We start from the raw sequence: 16,439 nt of genomic DNA on the forward strand, positions 1-16,439 counted from the left end.
TTCTTCTTCTTCACCTCTCACCCTCAACGCTACCCTCCACGTTCAAGCTGAGTCCCTCTTGCATCTTTTCTTTTTTTTAAAAATCATACTATTTTCTAGACTTTGTTGAGTTATTGATAACAAAACTAATTATTTTTCTAAGCAAATTCAAAATGGTGAAGGTATCATCAATTAATTTATCTCCTTTTCATATAACTTCAAAATTAGAAATTATAATTTTGAAAGAATTAATGAATTTCCCAAAAATTGAAAGATGCTTGATTGAAATCCGGATAAAAAAGCTAACTAATGCCTCCTAATCATCTTCAATTTAATGGGTTTATCAAATTGTTCGAAATGTAAAAAAATATTTAGATAAAGTTTGAATATTGAAGAGAGTTAAACTAACAGTAGTAAAAGAAAGGTGGAGTTGTGATATAAATGGTGACATTGAAAGTGAGGAGTTCCAATAGAGATGACAATGAATTTTTGAAGAAGAAAAAAGAAAAAGAAAAAGTAATAAGGAAAAAAAGAAAAACAAGAAACTATATTTTATAATAAAATACTTATAAAAATAAAATTATAATCATTATTTTAGATTGGTCATGCTCTTTAAGAGAGTTCATACATTCTCTATATCAGGTGGACAAAAAATGATTTGTTCAAAATTATTTAAGGGGTAATAGAACACTCGCATAGTTAAGATGTCATCTGAAAATTCGAGACAATTTCAGGTGTCACTTTATATCTTTTCTCTACAAATATCAAAATGTTACAACACACATTCGTTACTTTCTCAAGAACACAAGGGAGAAAGACGAGGACACAAAAGAGAAGATATTCAATCATAACAAAGATATTATGTGATTCTTTTTTATTTGTTTAAGATTTAGGGGCTAGAGTTATTCAATATTTAAGCATGTGGAAAGTAGTATGTACCTCATAAAATTACTTGACATGCACACAAATTGATTTAGACACCGTAATTATTCCAAAAATACTTGTAGAGGGAATTTGATTATGATTTCTAAAGGAAATTGTAACATTTAAAAAGTATAGATTTCCAAAATTTGAGGACATATATGATAGTTGCAAATAATGGTGAGCAAAACAAAATTATCCTTCTCCTTTAAAGTATCTTTTCTGAAATACTTTTAGTTTCATGTGGATCTAGCTTTCAATAGCGTAAAACACATTGCATGTGAAATGACCTCTTTTTATTGATAACATCAATCACAATCGGTGAACCTAATTCAAACACTCTATTTATTGATAGCATCAATCATGATCAACGAATCCTATTTAATGATTACATTAAGCACATCATTATTAATACATCAATATTCCAAAAATGAGCTACATTTTAGTATTTAAAAAAGCGCGAGGCAACTAGATACAAAGTGAGGCATAAGCTTCAAAATGCTAGGTGTAAGCCGTGTGAATCTTTAATTTTTAATATTTTATAAATATATAATAAAAATACAAAATTACATAGAAATTTTAAAAAATATATAAAGCAAGTGTAAATGTACATAAAGCGCTTCATCTTAAAATGTTAATCAACATCAAAACAATTGACTAAGAAAATAATCAAAACAGTTTATCTAAAAATCTATTAGACTTTTTTTAAAAGTTGAGTAGAAATTAATAGGGATAATTTTAGAGATATCCCTTCAGGTTTTGCTCGATAACACTCATCTTCCCTGTGGTTTATAATATTGCTCTTACTTCCCTTATTTTGAATTTTTTGTAACCATTTTTAAAGTTTATTTAAAATAAATATAAATTAATTACAATTTGACAAGTTTGTCCATATTATATTAATTTCTTCATATTAAGCATATTATTAAAAAATAACTTATTTAATAAATACTTCAAAAATAAGTCAACACAAATAAATTCGTACAAAATCAACACAAATAAATTAGTATTCTATTATATTATATATAGATGCACGTGTTCTTTAAATTACCAAATAAAAATTAAATTCAATGGTGATTTCATTCATGGTAATCCATCATTTTCATCATGAAACATGAAGATAAATTGAATAGAAACGTGGAAGTTTGGATAGAAGAGGACTTTCGGTTCTTAAGGAGGAGAATAATATTTATTTATGTTGAGTTATTTTTAAAATATTTATTATATAAGTTATTTTTTTATAATATGCATTAATATGAAGAAATCAATATAAAGAAGGGCAAACATGTCAAATCATACTTAATTTATATTTAATAGGTTTAAAGAATAGTTACAAAAAAATCAAAATAAGAGAGCTATGTGTAATATTGTAAGCCATAAGGGATATGAGTTATAGAGCGAAACCTGAAGAGAAGTCTCTGAAATTAAATTAACTTGAAAAAGAAAAAAAAATGAAGAAGGAACCTACCATCAGAAGTATCAAACCAAAGTAAGTGATAAGAATGATGCATTTTTACTTTGTAATTTGTATATTGATCATTTTTTCCTTTACCTGATGAAAGAGGAAGAAAAAGAATAAAACTAGGGCTAAGAATTAAAAAGTAGAGATTTTAATGTTCTTTTAACTTCTTAAAATTTAATAACAAGTTGAATCTTGTGCCTTTTTGGTATTAATGTAAGGATTTACTTAGAAATTTTAATTTTAATATGCAGAGAATTTCTGAGCTCATACCCTAAAACAAAAACTCATTCAACGCCTAAGAGTGCGCCCAGACTGATGGACTTTCACTTACGTCACAATACTTTCACCCCAACAGATTGCCTTAGTGAATTTTTACTATGCTCTGCTTCGAAACTTGCCCCCGGAAATGCCTTTTAAAACATTGCTAAATGTCATGATCATATTACATTATGATCTCTCAAATAACCACCTCTTGATCAGTATTATCTTTAAAATATCCATTTGTGTCGAGTTTAAAGTGAAATACAGTCAATAATAAAAGAAAGATTATAATAAGCCGTATTGAATTCTTGATATAGCTAATGAACTTGTAAGATGATGATTTTACTTCTCCATTTTTTGAACTTTTCATTTATCAGATCATTAAATTCTGTCTCAATTCAATAGCTTTTTCTCAAATCAATTGCCTTATTAAAATAATCTCAAATTCTAATAAACGATTCTCCCTCATAAAAAAAATATGCCAAATAGTTTTAGATTAAGAGACTTGCAACAATGCCATATTGGATCATCAATGGAGAATCTCTTCTTCAAAAGCCTAAACATGTAGAATTAGATGTTGAAGAATAGTACTTTGCTCCGATTCTTTGAATCAATAAATACATAATTCTTAACCTCTTTAAAATTATCTTGAAACAAATCTAAATACACATTATTTAAAGTTAAAAAAACTAATGTCAATAATATCTCAAGACAAAAATTCAAAGCTTTTCTTTTCAAAAATAAATAATAAAAAATTTATATCCAAATAAATTTTTTTTTAACCTTCAATATGATTCTCTCATTTTTCTCAATTGTCCAAGCGGTTAAGAAACTAGAATTTGCTCACTTATATATATATATATCAAGAGTGACTGCAGCCTCTTTTTGCCTAAAAGCCACTGACCTAATAACACACACAAAACTTAGACAGACGAAAAATAAAACCCCCCAAAATCCCAATTTATTTCAATCCTTGTCTTTATTGGTCTTAGAATTGGGATTGTTCGATGCTTCTCCTGTTCACAATTGGATTTTCTTCATCTAACCTTAAATGCCCTGTTTCTCCCTTTTTGTATCTTCCTATTTCATGTCTTATATTGATGCAGCAACAAGGGTTTCAAAGCAATCCTTGAATTCTCACAAGTTCACCATAAAGTTGTCTACTTTAGCTTATACTACTCAGAAATCAACTCTCAGTTCCGGCACTACAGATTTCTGCACAACATGAGTGATTCTAAGGTGGGTATTACTGATTCTTGATGTTTATTTCTCTTTTGATATTTTGGTAATTCACAGTTTGTTCAAGTTTGATGGGAACTAGGGTTTTATTTAGAATGTTTTGAATGATGTACTAAAATTGGTTCTTGAGTTGTGGCCTTGACACATTGCTTAAGTTTAAGACACAATGTTTTGTCTGATATATGGTGATTGATTGAGATTATGGGAAAAAAATCAAATCTTTTGATGTTTGGAATGGTTCTTAGGTGTATTTTTGTTTGATTATTATTGGCTGTGAGCAATTTGCTTGTGATGTGTATTTTTTTTTTCTTTTGTAATATGTTCTGTGAATTGTGGGATTGCTTTTTGTTTTTCAGCTGGTATCGGGTAGTTTGATTTTTGATAGTGTTGTGGGTGACGGAGGAAGTGAAAAAGAAAGCTCTGTTGACAGATGGGGGCATGCTGTTTCAGAAACATCTTAGCTAACTATTCTCTGGGAAACACGTTTTTCTCATAGTATAATGAAATTGATTATCTTGTGATAAGTTGGAATGATAAATTTTAACCGTATTCATTATGCAATTTATCTAATATAACCTTATATTGGACCGGGAGATTAAAAATATTGAGTTTAAATGTTAGATGTGATAAGTAACCTGAGAGGGATAAATTAACGAATTTAAGTGAGGTTCAGCCAATAGTATTATCAATTGTTAATGATCTTTGCAACCATCAGTAACATGATATTTATTTTTAGTGATGAAGTTTCCTTCTTTTATGGTAAAATAATGAACCTCAAAACATATAACTAAATGGTGAGCTAATGTGGATCAATTTATTAGCTGCTAATGCATGATTTCCATTGTTTTAATACATTAGTAGCTGCTATTTTTAAAGCCTTAATGCAATGTCACTGTATGTCCATTCATACATTGGACATGCAGATAATATACACCAAACATATAAAATACATACAACTTATTGTTCTTCTTTTTCTTTGAGTTTCAGTCTGAAAATCCAATCAAAGCAAACTCTAATCTTCACCAAATCACCTTATTATTGGTGGATTAACTCCAAAGAATATACCCAATAGTATGTAATAATACTTAATCCAAACAAATATCAATTTCGTATAATTCGATTTTCGAAGATAAAGCTTCAAAACTTTTTAATGGCTGTCAATGGAGATTTTCATGGAGTTTACTGCTTTGGTGTGTTTGGTGACAAAGAGAGATAGGGAGATGAGAGAATCCAGTACAATATGAACAGAATATCACAGAGAGGAAGTACTTGCATAGAGAGATTCACCAGAATGCAAGCATAGAGTTGGTGTAGAAATAAAGCCTAAAATACCATAAGATGTTATATCTGAAAAAATAAAAAACTGAAAAAGGTTTATTTAAGATAGAAACTTTCATTGGTTCCAAACTTTCAAGAGAAAATCAAAGATGTTACTGTGAAACAGTGGTCAAGGAACCAGCAATCGAAAAACAGTGCATGCATCCCAAATACAGACTCATCATCAAGAAAAGTGAAAAAATATGTTCTTAAAGCATAGTATATCAATCTAGTATCCCAAGTACTCATTACTATAGTATCTAATTTAAACCTTCCACTTACAATTTAGCTTTTCAGATGCAGAAAACTTGATTTCCTTAACAGGCCATGCAATGATCATTGTTATAGAAGCATGAGAAAATATATTTATAATCTGCATGTCGAGAGCTTTATTGTAGCAATAAATGAACATTTATAGGTACAGGGAGAAGAATAAGATTGCAAGGAGGAGTAAAAGTTAAAAGAAGAAAATGACAACTGGGCATTAATTTCTTTAATTGACGGAGTTAGTAGTGGACTGTTAAATAAAACGAATGAGGCTTCTTTAGAAAAAATAAACGGGTAAGATTAATTTAAAGTAAATGATATTCTATATTGGTTTTGAAGAGTATAATAATGATAAGTAATTGAACAGACCCAACACCATTATCATAGTAATTAGTTGTTACTCCTTCCATTCCAAAGTAATTGAATTGTTGGAATATGACACATCTTAAGAATTAAGAAAAAAACAAAGACATAAATTAGTCATGTTTTTTTTCCCTTTTTTCCCTTTTCAAACTCCAAATTAGTACTCCCTCCATTCCAAAATAATTGAATTGTTGGAGTAAGTGTTCAAAATAATTGAATTGTTCAATATTCAAGATAGATGTTGGAAGTTTTTTCCAATTTTACCCTTCATTAATAAATTTCCAAGGACTTGATTTTCTTGGAAATTTCTTAGTACATTAATGTGATTTAACTTTTCATTGACCATAATACTTTATATCTTCCCATTTTTCTCATTCATCTTCCTATCAAATTTGAAATTTTTTTTGAAAGAGAGTTAAGAGATTTTAATTTTTTTTACCTCCAAAAATTTGTTGCCAATTTTAAGATTTTTAAGATTGTCAGGACCAAAAATTTTACCTCCAGAAATGCTAAACGTATCTAGAGGGAGTAATATGTTTAGTAATTCTAAGGGTCTTTTTTGGGATTTTGTACTAGAAAAAACTGAATGAATTAAATGAGAATTGAGAGTTTGCATGATCAACTTTTTTCTTAACTCTCTTTCAATTTTTATTTTTTTTCAAATTTGATAAGAAGATGAGTGAGAAAAATGGGAAGATATAAAGTATTATGGTCAATGAAAAGTTAAATCACATTAATGTCCTAAGAAATTTCCAAGAAAATCAAGTCCTTGGAACTCAACCTTGGAAATTTAATTAATGAAGGGTAAAATTGGAATTTTTTTCCAACATCTATCTTGAATAGTGAACAATTCAATTGTTTTGAACACTAAAAAATACTCCAACAATTCAATTATTTTGGAATGAAGTACTAATTATTATGAAATACCTTTACCTATTTGTTATTTATTAGAATGTAAGTTTACATTTTTGTACAAAAAATATCATATAGTAGGTGTTTGAGCATCCAAGGGTGTGACGTAGCGGTTAATGAAATGGGTTGAGAATTATGAAGTCTCAGGTTTAAATTCCATTAGATACAAAAAAACACTAGGTGATTTCTTCCCCTCTATCCTAGCCTTGGTGGACAGAATTACCTGGTACTGTTGCGGTGAGAGGTGATAGGTATCCCGTGGAATTAGTTGTGGTGCACACAAGTTGGTCCAGACACCACAATTATCAAAACAAAAAATATAGTAGTTTGATTAATGGGAAAAGTTGTTACTCAACTTTTGATGGGTAAATTTGTAAATCAACTTTTAACTTGGGGGTTTTCCCACTTTTTGTATAAATATTTGTTGGTTTCTCTACATGGTTCTCTATGATGACTTTTGGAGGAAGTAGTCCAATGTAAAGGCTTTTTGTTTTTTGTTTTTGATAACCATGGTGTCCGGGACATCTTGTACGCACCTCGACTAATTTCATGTGATACCTACCAATAACAACAAGAACTATGTAACTTTGTTCTAGTGTTTAAGTTACATTAGATCATTTTTGTATATCTTAGGCTTGTGGGGTTGTTGTCAAATTACTGTGGCTACTTGTGTGTTACTGGATATTCTGATTACCGTGGATTATGAAAAGAATAAGGCTTATTCATGACTGTACTAGGGTTAATTCAAAGTAATGATGAAGTCGAGCGGCAATTTTAAATAAATAAACGAACTCAACTACCTACCATGCTCAATAGAAACAAAAGGGTTGTACTAGGTCGTAAGATGCGGTAGTTACCCACTCTTTCCTAAGAGTCTGTATATTTTTATGGGAGAAGGGCCAGAAAAGACCCTCAACTATTGAGAAATAGGGAAAAATTTCCCTTATTTTAACTTTGATCCCAAATGTACCCTTATCATAAGTGGATTGGTTCAGATTTGCCCCTCAACTATGGAAAGTAGAACAAATTTGCCCTCCGTTTGACTTAGGTCCCAAATAATACCTTATCATGAGGGGGCTAGCTCATATTTGCTTCTCAAAATTAACGGACTTCCATCTTCTTATTTATACCCATTTAAAATATATATTTTTATTAAACTGACGAGAACAGAGAAATAGCAGAAGCTATGAAGATATATCTAATTCCATTCACAAAGTTAAATGGAATTGTATTGATGTATCTTTTTATTTTTGGTGTAAAGAGAAAGAAATAGAGGATTCAGAACTTGTAGATTTGTTAGGCTCATTGCAAGTAATCTCCTTTTTATTTTTCTTTCTTGCTCCTTTTTTGAAGGTTGCCAACATATTCTTATTGTTGAGGAATACAATCTTTACCAGTTTCAATAAAAATAAATATATATATTTTTATTAAGATGGAATGGCACCTTGCAAGACAATAATCTTAACCCCAACATTCTAACCAGAAAAATTATACAGATCCAAGATGGTTAAAAGAGCTTAATGCATCTAATTGCTCATCATATTCCTGTCTTTTCCCTATTTGAAAATCGTTACTCTCTTGAAATTTAACAAAAAATAAATAGAGTATTAATTCTTGAAAACCAAATATTTTTTCACAAGAAAATAAATAATCGTTACTCTGAACTTAAATAGAATATTAATCCTTAAATCAGTGAGTACACTTGACAAGAAACTCTGATCTTGCTGAAGAAATTGTGATTGTGCCATGCCAGAAAGAACAAAACGCATAAAGTATCAATTTTATTTCTTGTGAGCTAAAGTTATGCATATAATTGTAATTGAGTAGACAAGAAATTGGACGGTAAATTGACTGATGCTATACGGACGTTCCTAATCGCAACTGGGAAGAAGGCTTGCTTTTCGTTGAGCTAGGCAATTGAGTAGACAAGAAATTGTACATCTTTACAAAGACAAAAACTGAAAGAGAGCAGAGTTATTAGTTATCCTTTTGAGCAAAACAGAATATTTTGTGAATCTCTGCTTTTGATGTGTATTTTTGAAATAATAACTACACATGTTTCTTTTTCTTTTTGTTATTCCTCTTGTTGTTATAGAAATAGAAGTCAAGTACATTTTTGACCTTAAAATAAAAGGGTTGACTGAAGGGAAAAAAATGTTAGTTTTGAGGGGTAAATATGAGTCTGCCCATTCATGATAAGCTATATTTGAGACCGAAGTCAAATGGAGGGAAATTTTTTTCTACTTTCCATAGTTGAGGGGCAAATCTAAGCCAATCCACAAATGATAAGTGCATGTTTTGCTCTATTTCTCATAGTTGAGGGGTAATTTTTACTCTTTCCCTGTTAAATTATGTGTTGGGTATTGATGTAAGTACTTGAAATTCAAGAGGGGTGGGGGTGAAATATTTTCGTAAGTAATAAAAGTTTAGGCGACTATTGCTATACGTAAGTCGACTCACCTGCAGGTTAGACTAATAAGCAGAATGTAACATATTGTAAAGTACTGAAAGATAAATTGATACTGATGTTTTATAATGGTTAGGATCACCGGTGCGATGTCGAGTTTCCTTGGGTTACAAGGGTTTCCTTTAGAGCTTTTGAATGAACTTTGAGGCTAAGTTGGTGTTGTGATGAATTGTGCTAAGTTCCTTCGATCTGGACAGTTCCCAGATTTTGCCTGTGGTTACAGCCTCTACTTGTATAGCTTTTCTAGTCTCTCTTTTTCTTTTCTCTTTACTAGTAAACTATATTGAGTACAGTGCTTTTGTAAGGTGGAAGAGTGAATAGTTTTTCTTGCTCAAGTGTAGTTACACATCTGTTCCATCGATCTTGATCTTCTTTTATAGTGATGAATTGCTTTATGACCGTTGCTGTGTAGAGGATCAATTCTTCACCTTGATTGTTGCCAAAGTCATTATTCCATCCTAATTTGTTGTGATTGATTTGATCTTGATATTGCTGAGATAGAGGCGAGAATCAATTACATGATTGATTTTGATTTGCTCTTTAGGATAACCCGAGGGAATTTCCTTCAATCAGGGATACGATGGTGATCCTTGATTGAGAAGATACGTCTGTATGTATTGCTCCTTCCGATTTGCTTTCCTTTCATGAATACGTGGGAGGGAATCTTCCTTAACTGTAGGGTTCTTTTCTTGATCTTGTTTCTTTGTTTGATCCTGGGTAAGAATCTTCCATGAGCTGCTTCTTTCAATGGGTAGTTTTCCATAAATGGAAAATGCCTCTTTCGCCCTGCAGCATTCCTGAATTTGAATATGCCTCCTTTTGCTTCTTTTTCTTTGTCCTGCATAGTAAGCATTCAGTTAGGTGTCATCATTAGAATTAATCTGGCCCAAGATATGCATAAAATGAGTGCCGTAGAAAAAACGGATGTTATATTAATAAGAACGCACAAGATTAGAAATCATCGCATCTTATAGAGGATGGAAATATCATGTGGGAGTAGTTGAGATGGTTTAGCCATGCAATGTACACCTCCAAAAGTTCCTGATTAGAAGTGTAATATTATGGAGATTAACAACGATGACAACAACATACCCAATGAAATTTTACTAAGTGGTTATTGAATGTAATAATAGGGGATGGGCAGATAAAACATCACATGCAAGAACATTATTATGGAAGGGCTACAGTTTCTGAGATTTAAGATGAATTTAGCTAAGAATAGAATGTAATGTAATCAGAAGTTAAGGCTCAGTCGTTGTTAGAATTTTAAATTTTGAAGCCCCCCCCCCATAGAGCGGAAATATATCGAGTATTCATATTGTAGTGTGGGATTGTGGCATAGTTGATTGATAGTTGCTCGGTAGTGCCTATATAATGATTTGCAAAAAGAATGTTCAGCTGGTAAAAGCTGTATGAATTTGCTCATGCCTCTTTCTCGGAAATGCGCTTTCTTTCAGTTTAAGTTTGGGCCAAAATATCATCCTTCAGAGAATGGTCCCACTAGAGGTGAAAATAGCCTTCAAAAAAACGTATTTGAAATTCCTTGATCCTAGGCTAACTGAAGTGGTCTGCATTTAGCTAGGTGTATGAAGTCCATACATTTGTGGTTACACAAATCTTTTGAAGACTAGTTCGGATTTGAACTGATGGGTGTGGCAGTAAAGACTCAAAGGAGCTGGTACAATTGCAGGCAAAAAATGAACTTGGTACATGGATTTAACATTTGCAGTGTCAGGCCAATTGTATCAAGTGTGGTTTATACTTGTTAACTTCATGTGCATAGTTTACGAGCTTCATGCGTCTTTAATTATTGGGATGAAGAAAGGGTTTATGCAAAGGACAGAAATAGATGGAGAATTATCCCTAGTGCTGTATGGTGGGCTATCTGGAAAGAGGAATTCAAGGTGTTTTGAGAGCATAGTGAACAATGTGCAGAAAGTTAAAACTTAACTGCATTCTTCTTTTAGTTTTTTGGTGTAATCAATCATACTCAAATGACACTATCTCTTTTATCGATGTTCTAGACTCAATCTAATTATAGAGAAGTGAAATTAGGAGTACACTTGTATGTAAGGTTTCAATACAACCCATTTATTGTCTTGTAATGTAATACAAAGTTACCAAGTTCAAAAAAAAAGTATTGGTGGATATTTGATAAAGTAATTGGTATGGTGTGATGGGGATGGAAAATGAATGAATGGCAGTCTTTTTTGCAGCTTCTGTAGATTTACTCGACGGTTGTGCTATGCTTTTTGTGATACTTTAGAAGAAATTACTGACTACCTGTGGTTCTGCCTTTAACCCCCCCTCTCATTTTGGTTAGCAAGGATCCGAGCCAACATTGTTGCTTTTGTCTTGATATTTTGCAGGTATTTTTATTTGGTTCATTTACTGAAGATGAAACAAAGTCATTGCTGAACCAGCCATCTGGTTGTGATGGGAATAAACACGTGGAAGAAAAGGTGCTAGTTAATTCCTCAAAATTGATGCCTGATTTATCTTTTGGTAGTTTCAGTGCTGTATCCGATTCCCAACCCGCTTCTTCAAAAGAGAGTGTAGGCTCAGATTCCTCTACTACTCTCAAGGAGCAGAAAGCTGGGGCAGATAACTTACTCAGAGAAATCAAACAGAATGGAGATGTCCACAATGATAACTACGTCAACGGACATGAAGAATCTGCAATGGTACACAATATAGACTTAAATAATTTATGTGTGTCGGAAGATGAGACTAAAGCTATTAACAAGTCGTCTGGAACTACTGGACGAGATGATGATGCACTACTAAATAAAGGAAAATTGAATGGGACCACTAGCAATTCAGCAAAAAATGCACTTTCAGAACAGGCCCCTCCAGAGGTATCTGGTGGGCCTGTTGACGTTGGGGGCTTGCTACCTCGTGGTTTAATCAACTCAGGGAACTTATGCTTCCTTAATGCTACATTACAAGCTCTTTTGTCCTGTTCTCCTTTTGTTGAGCTTTTGCTAAAGCTAAGGATACTCAGTATTTCCAAGGCCGAGTATCCAATATTAGCTGCATTTGTGGGATTTCTTTCTCAGTTTGTTGTACCTAGTTCTACAAGTTCAATGAAGAAAGATGCAACCAGTATTGAAGTTGGTACGCCCTTCAGCCCAGCAATGTTTGACACAGTTCTGAAGAAATTTACTCCTGATGTGCCTAAATCCATTTCTGGCAGGCCAAGGTCTGTACTTATTTATACCTCTTTAGTGGTGATTGTTGCCTTCTTTCTTGATGTTCTTCCATGTCCTTGTTGTGACAGACCGTGAGGTCACCATTTTGATATGCACTTGCATAGCTTAATGATGTCCATTGTCTGTTGAGAAGTAAAAGGCAAAGGAATTTGTTACTGCTTTGCTACCAAACTGTATGAATTACACATTCACCTGACTCTTCTGATTCTCCTTTTTCTTCAAGCTCCTATATTTGCTAAAAGGAAAAAAAATGAAGAAGATGAAAAAGACGTGCATATACTGTGGTTTCTTTCCCTTCTTTTTACTAATGTTTATTTTCTTGCTCCTTCTACTGTGATTGTTGTCTATGGAATCTGACTCAAGTGGCATTACCGAATAATTTAATTGTTTTTTTTTCTCAATTAGCGTAAATTGGACAAATATGTCATGTCTGTGTAATAAAGTATCTCAAAACTCCCTTTATTAACATTTTCCCAGACAAGAAGATGCACAGGAGTTCCTGAGTTTTGTAATGGATCAGATGCATGGTGAATTACTAAAGCTTGAAGGGCAATCAGGTTCAAGTGGGAAAAATTCATCTCTTATTTCATCGGAAGACGATGAGGAATGGGAAACTGTTGGCCCAAAGAACAAATCTGCAGTCACAAGAACTCAGGACTTTGTTCCTTCAAACTTGAGTGCCATTTTTGGGGGGCAGTTGAGGAGTCTTGTAAAAGCAAGAGGTAGTGTTTTTTTTTTTTTTTACCTTGTACTATTTTGCATCTACTTATGCCGATTAATGATATCTCTTAATTCATCAAAGAAAGAAAAGATCTGCTTGTTATCTAAATACTGTATGCTGCTTACTACTAGACTAGTCAAATCTAGGGGCTGGAATTGGTATTTTCCTGGTGATTTTTCTACGGTATTTCCATAAGTTTTCTCATCTTGGATTGCCCATGTGAATCCTGGTTCAACTGTGATAACCATTTAAGGGAATATGGCTTATCGATTTAAGTAAAATTCAGACAATAAGGACAAAGTAGTAGGTTTAATAAATTTTAAATAGCGTTTGAGAAGCGGTAAGAAGCTTTGAGGATGTTTTTCCTCTCTTTAGAATTAGTGATTCATACTACAAATAAATGGCCAACATGACAATATCTGTAAAATGGGAACTTCAGAAATTCCTTGTATGCTGTTTTTCTTCATTTTGTTTGAGCATGTAGATTGCACATGACCAGTATATTTAGTATTAATTTCATAATTCCAAGATATAACAAAATTTGAACTTCTGGCTTAATACTAAATTTGTTAATGGATGCATAAAATGAGAATGAATAACTATGGGAATTGGCAAAGGTAGGTGATTTCTGGTTGTATCATGGTGGGAACTTTTTTCCACAGCAATCGGCCTACAGTATTATTTTTTGGTTAAACCCTAAATTTGCTACATAACAAGAGTTCCCAGTCTGACATAAATGGAGTAGCTCTTTGTGAGGCAACTAGATGTTGTGCTCACGCATAATGTCTTTTATCTATCTTCTTTGGTAGGAAAGACAAATTTGTTGGACCAATGAAGTCGATTCAACTATATTTCAACTTGGGTTGAGTTTTTCATTTTGAATCTACTTTGTTGTAGGGAACAAAGCCTCTGCGACAGTTCAACCATTTTTGGTGCTCCATCTGGATATTTCACATGAAGCTGTTCATAACATTCAAGATGCTCTCTGCCTATTTTCTGCCCCGGAGACACTCGAGGGATATAGAACAACAGTAGGAAAGGTAAATTATTCTGCTACCTATTGGACATTAGGCTTAATACTGTCTGCGGTTGGGGAATGGTCCAGTACATAATGTCAAGTATTGAATATGTCGTCCTACTGCATAAAACTGTATTGAATCTTAGATGAATGACTATTCAAAGGCCTCTAGTGTACTAGTTCATTAAGAACCTTTCCTTCTTGTTAAGGACATTGATTGTGCCTCTCACCATCCTTCTTGATTTTACTTTTGATGATGTATTATTCACAAATTTAGAAATAAGGAAATGCTATGAGTTACTGTAAGGAGTCATGCTGTCGCTATTACAACTGTTAGGAGAGCCTATGAAAGTCCAATAATTCATGTGCATCATTCTACAAAATGGAAATTACACCAAAAGGATTAATGTGGTTGGATTAAAAAAGCCTTCAGTCAATAAAGGTGATTAAATTTTCGTTCAACTCATCTGGGGTTCCTTTCCTTCTGGCTTCTAGAGAGTTCATAAATGCATGTTGGGATTGTGAGCCATGTGTTATTGTAGTTGTTTGATTCTTTCCATGCCAGCTCCAAAAAGCTACTCCTAAAGTTCTTTGCATTGCTTACTGAAACTCAAAAATGTTTAAGAAACTTCCATTTACAAGATCATCAGGGACACTTAACAACCAATTTTTGATCTTGTTAGGATGCATAGGCAAATTACAATTTAAGTGCAGTAAAATGATTTTCACTTGATTAAAGTTCCTGTTTACGGGATAAGCTTTGTTTTCCTCTGGATGAATATTGACAAGTTATTGCTGGTTTAGTGTTCTCGCTGATAAAGGCAGGATACATTCGTCCTGTTGGTGACCTGTAACATTCTTTATTTCCTCGCAGGTTGGGTTGGCTACTGCCAGAAAATCCATCAGCATACAGACACTTCCTAAGATGATGATTTTACACCTGAAGCGGTTTGGTTATGGAAGCTACGGAAGTACCAAATTGCATAAACCGGTGCAATTCCCTCTGGAACTAGTGATAAGCCGCGATTTGCTTGCCTCTTCGACTACTGAGGTAATCTTCAAATTTAGTGGAGTTCTTTTTTCAACCCTCTATACCAAATCATGGGAAATAATTTCATTTTTTATAGTCAAACTTTACATTTCTGGTTACAGTTTTATAGTGTTTATAAGGAATATTTTGAAGGTCATTTTGAAATCTTTTCAATTGTCATTTACTCAAGTGGGGAAATGCATCACATGTCAAACATCAATTTTTCTTCAGAAATCTTGCCAACTGTGCATATCAACTTCCCATTAAACATCACCTTTTTTGCCTACATTATCAATGAAGCAGCACATTCTTCTACTATGGCGTGATAAATGTGATAAAACATGAGGCAAAACTTTTATCTTGTTCTTGTTGTTTAACATACAGGGTCGACATTATCAACTCGTTTCCACAATCACCCACCATGGGAGGGAAGCTTCTAAGGGGCATTACACTGCCGATTGTCTTCACCAGAGTGGGAAGTGGTTGCGGTTTGATGATGCCTCTGTTACTGCTGTCACCACCAGCAAAGTGCTGCATGATCAAGCTTACGTTCTATTCTTTAAACAAGTATAGGCAACCTGCTGTTTTAAACTAATTAGGTACCGGAGCTGGGATAGAAGAAGACATTCTGAAGCCATGGACATTGCAACACTCAGGCTTCTGCAGTGTTGTGCACTCCAGGGTTGTCTCAGATAACTACTGTTTCTACTTACAAGGTCTTCAGGGAAATGAAGCACCCATTGTCATCCATGGAATGTGGTAAATGTATGGAATTTTTGTTACCAGTTTCATTTTGTTCCCTCTTCATCATTGTATTAGGAAATTTTTACTGTTCTGAAGTGAGAGTCGAGGTCTAGATGTTTCTTACTATTCGATAATATATGAGTGTCTCCTTACTTCAGTTATATTATATAGAAACATTGCTTATATTGATAGTGTTTGGAGCTAAGATTTCAATTATTCCATGTTTCACCAGTAACGTATTCTCTTCCATGGAGCTAAGGTCCAAAATGTGAAAGACATTAGTGTTTTCACGACTCTATCACCCAATCAATTTTATATATATATTTATATATGAAAAGTAGCAAACTTAGTACTTGAAAACAATGATGAAGAGTCACAATGTCTTCTTAGACCATAAACTTTTTCTTCCTTTTCAATGATTTTCCAAAAAATAAAGAAAAATTGTACAAAGTAATATTTCCTTCATATATAGTATATATAACTAGACAAACTTGATTTTCCATGATAAATGCATCACTTGATTAAA

At 32.9% G+C, this 16,439-nt stretch overlaps 1 protein-coding gene across 1 annotated transcript; it reads left to right on the forward strand.

Moving 5' to 3' along the window:
• The first annotated feature begins 3,503 nt into the window (after window positions 1–3,503).
• LOC129887033 (ubiquitin carboxyl-terminal hydrolase 24-like) lies at window positions 3,504–16,104 on the forward strand. The gene is made up of 6 exons (XM_055961973.1): window positions 3,504–3,862; window positions 11,558–12,390; window positions 12,878–13,122; window positions 14,019–14,161; window positions 15,014–15,190; window positions 15,554–16,104. Exons 1-6 carry the CDS (start codon window positions 3,848–3,850, stop codon window positions 15,740–15,742), a joined length of 1,602 nt encoding a protein of 533 aa, XP_055817948.1. The 5' UTR covers window positions 3,504–3,847; the 3' UTR covers window positions 15,743–16,104.
• The last annotated feature ends 335 nt before the right edge of the window (window positions 16,105–16,439 follow it).

Source organism: Solanum dulcamara, chromosome 4 (genome assembly GCF_947179165.1).
Source record: "Solanum dulcamara chromosome 4, daSolDulc1.2, whole genome shotgun sequence".
NCBI lineage: Eukaryota > Viridiplantae > Streptophyta > Magnoliopsida > Solanales > Solanaceae > Solanum > Solanum dulcamara.